The sequence below is a fragment of the Neophocaena asiaeorientalis genome, unplaced genomic scaffold (assembly GCF_003031525.2).
Source record: "Neophocaena asiaeorientalis asiaeorientalis breed wild unplaced genomic scaffold, Neophocaena_asiaeorientalis_V1.1 scaffold166, whole genome shotgun sequence".
NCBI lineage: Eukaryota > Metazoa > Chordata > Mammalia > Artiodactyla > Phocoenidae > Neophocaena > Neophocaena asiaeorientalis.
In genome coordinates this window covers 2,775,371-2,777,245 of record NW_020174933.1, presented here as the reverse complement: position 1 = coordinate 2,777,245, position 1,875 = coordinate 2,775,371, and the positions used below count along the sequence as shown (strand labels likewise).

The following is a 1,875-nucleotide window of genomic DNA, read 5'->3' as shown; positions in this document are numbered from 1 at the left end:
TCCCTCTCTGCTCCCACCCCTGCCCTTCAGCCACCACCACCGATCTTGGTCCCTCTTCCTAGACCACAGCTGGCCTCTAACCCCTGTTGCCCTTGAACCCTGGCAGGTGAAGCAGCTCGTGCCCATCCGGGACCAGTCGCTGCAGGAGGAGCTGGCCCGCCAGCATGCCAACGAGCGTCTGCGGCGCCAGTTCGCTGCACAGGCCAATGCTATTGGGCCCTGGATCCAGAACAAGATGGAGGTGGGTTAGTGCCCTTCAGAGGAAGCCTGTCACAGCCTCCAAATTGGTCCCTGAGCTGACACGACGACCTGTCTCCACTCAGTGCCGTGAGAGCACCATCCAGGTCTCCGTGGGCCTTACTCTTGATGGCCCCTGAGCTCTTGCAGCCTGGGCGCCCATGAGCGTCAGTGCGGGGCGGGGGGCAGGGAGGGCACCTGTGCACCAAAGTTGAGGCTGTTCTTGCTGCCATCCATTCATTCTGTCCTTAAGAATGGTGACGGGGCTTTTTCTCAGTTTTCAGCCTCTGCAGGGCCTAGAGTTTTAAACTGTCCGTCCCTAATGAGTCACAAATACTTGGCATTTTCAGAACATTCAGGGAAAAGTAATCTTTGAATGACACTGATTGCTGGGTTCATTTTATCACCAAGAACAGCCAAGAGACGTTTATTGGCCTATCTATTCTTCTCCCAGCCTCCCTTTTGGTGATAAAATGTTAACTTTTTTCTTAAGAGGAGGACATCTAAAAATCTAGGAAATTCTTTTGACCGGTGATGAAGCATCCAGTGGTCTGAAGTCTCCCTGGCAGCTGCATTCGTGCAGACCATCCCCTGGCCTCCTGCAGAAGAGGCAGCTCCAGCCTGGGGAGGCTTCTGTGTTCACTGGAAGAGGCCTAAATGGCTCCTTTCTTACCCGTCTTGCTTTGCTCTTATGGATCTTGGTGGGTTTGTTTTGTTTTTTCCCCATTCTCTAGACAGACTAGAAATAGAGCTTGCTTCATGTTGCAGTACTATCCTGTTTCCCACTTTATCTGAAAAAGCAAGTGTCTCTAGCTGCCGCCTGATGCCGGCATGGCATTGGAAGCAGAAGCAGGAAGGTCCCCGTAGTAACCTAAAAGGCCGGCTCACCTTGTTTTCTTCTCCTGTTCATGCCTCCACCAGGAGATTGCCCGAAGCTCCATCCAGATCACGGGAGCCCTGGAGGACCAGATGAATCAGCTGAAGCAGTACGAGCACAACATCATCAACTACAAGAACAACATCGACAAGCTGGAAGGTGACCATCAGCTCATCCAGGAGGCCCTGGTCTTCGACAACAAGCACACTAATTACACCATGGAGGTACAGCCACTGCACAGGCCTGCGGTGCTCTGGTTTCTGGTTGTGACCACTTCACCTTCTCAGGGTGTTTTCCTCCCACGTTGGTCTCCATCTGTTCCTGTTTTTGTTCTATAAGTATGAAAGGGATCATTAAACCTTTCCTGTTACTGTATGTGAAAAAGCTTTGTGAACTAGATCACGCGCTACATAGTTGTTAATTATCATCACCATCCTCAACAACTTTATCATCGTCATTATCACAACAATGAACCGAAATTGGACTATTACGTTTTGGCCAGTTTGACCCAATTTGATCTTGCAAATTGGCCAGTGGGTATAATCCAGGGCCCATCCTGCTATTTGGTAAACGCTAATGACAAATAATACACTGTACATTGTATATTTTATCTTCACAGTGCCAGTTGTCACTGCTAGAACCCTGGTCTCACTTCTGAGTATTTCCCACTATAGAATCTCGAAAAAAGTGGAAAAGTAGAATTAAAAAAAAAAAAAGCATAGGGAAGGTTTTTTTTACTTATCTCCCTTTGGATTGACTCA

At 49.0% G+C, this 1,875-nt stretch overlaps 1 protein-coding gene across 4 annotated transcripts in view; it reads left to right on the top strand.

The window, feature by feature from the left end:
- ACTN2 (actinin alpha 2) overlaps positions 1-1,875 on the top strand; it is a 79,281-nt gene that overhangs the window by 69,621 nt on the left and 7,785 nt on the right. For all 4 annotated transcript variants that reach the window (XM_024761492.1, XM_024761494.1, XM_024761493.1 and 1 more), the window contains 2 exons: positions 107-241; positions 1,159-1,338. In XM_024761492.1, the coding sequence (XP_024617260.1) occupies positions 107-241; positions 1,159-1,338 (315 nt within the window). The remainder of the gene's footprint in view (positions 1-106; positions 242-1,158; positions 1,339-1,875) is intronic.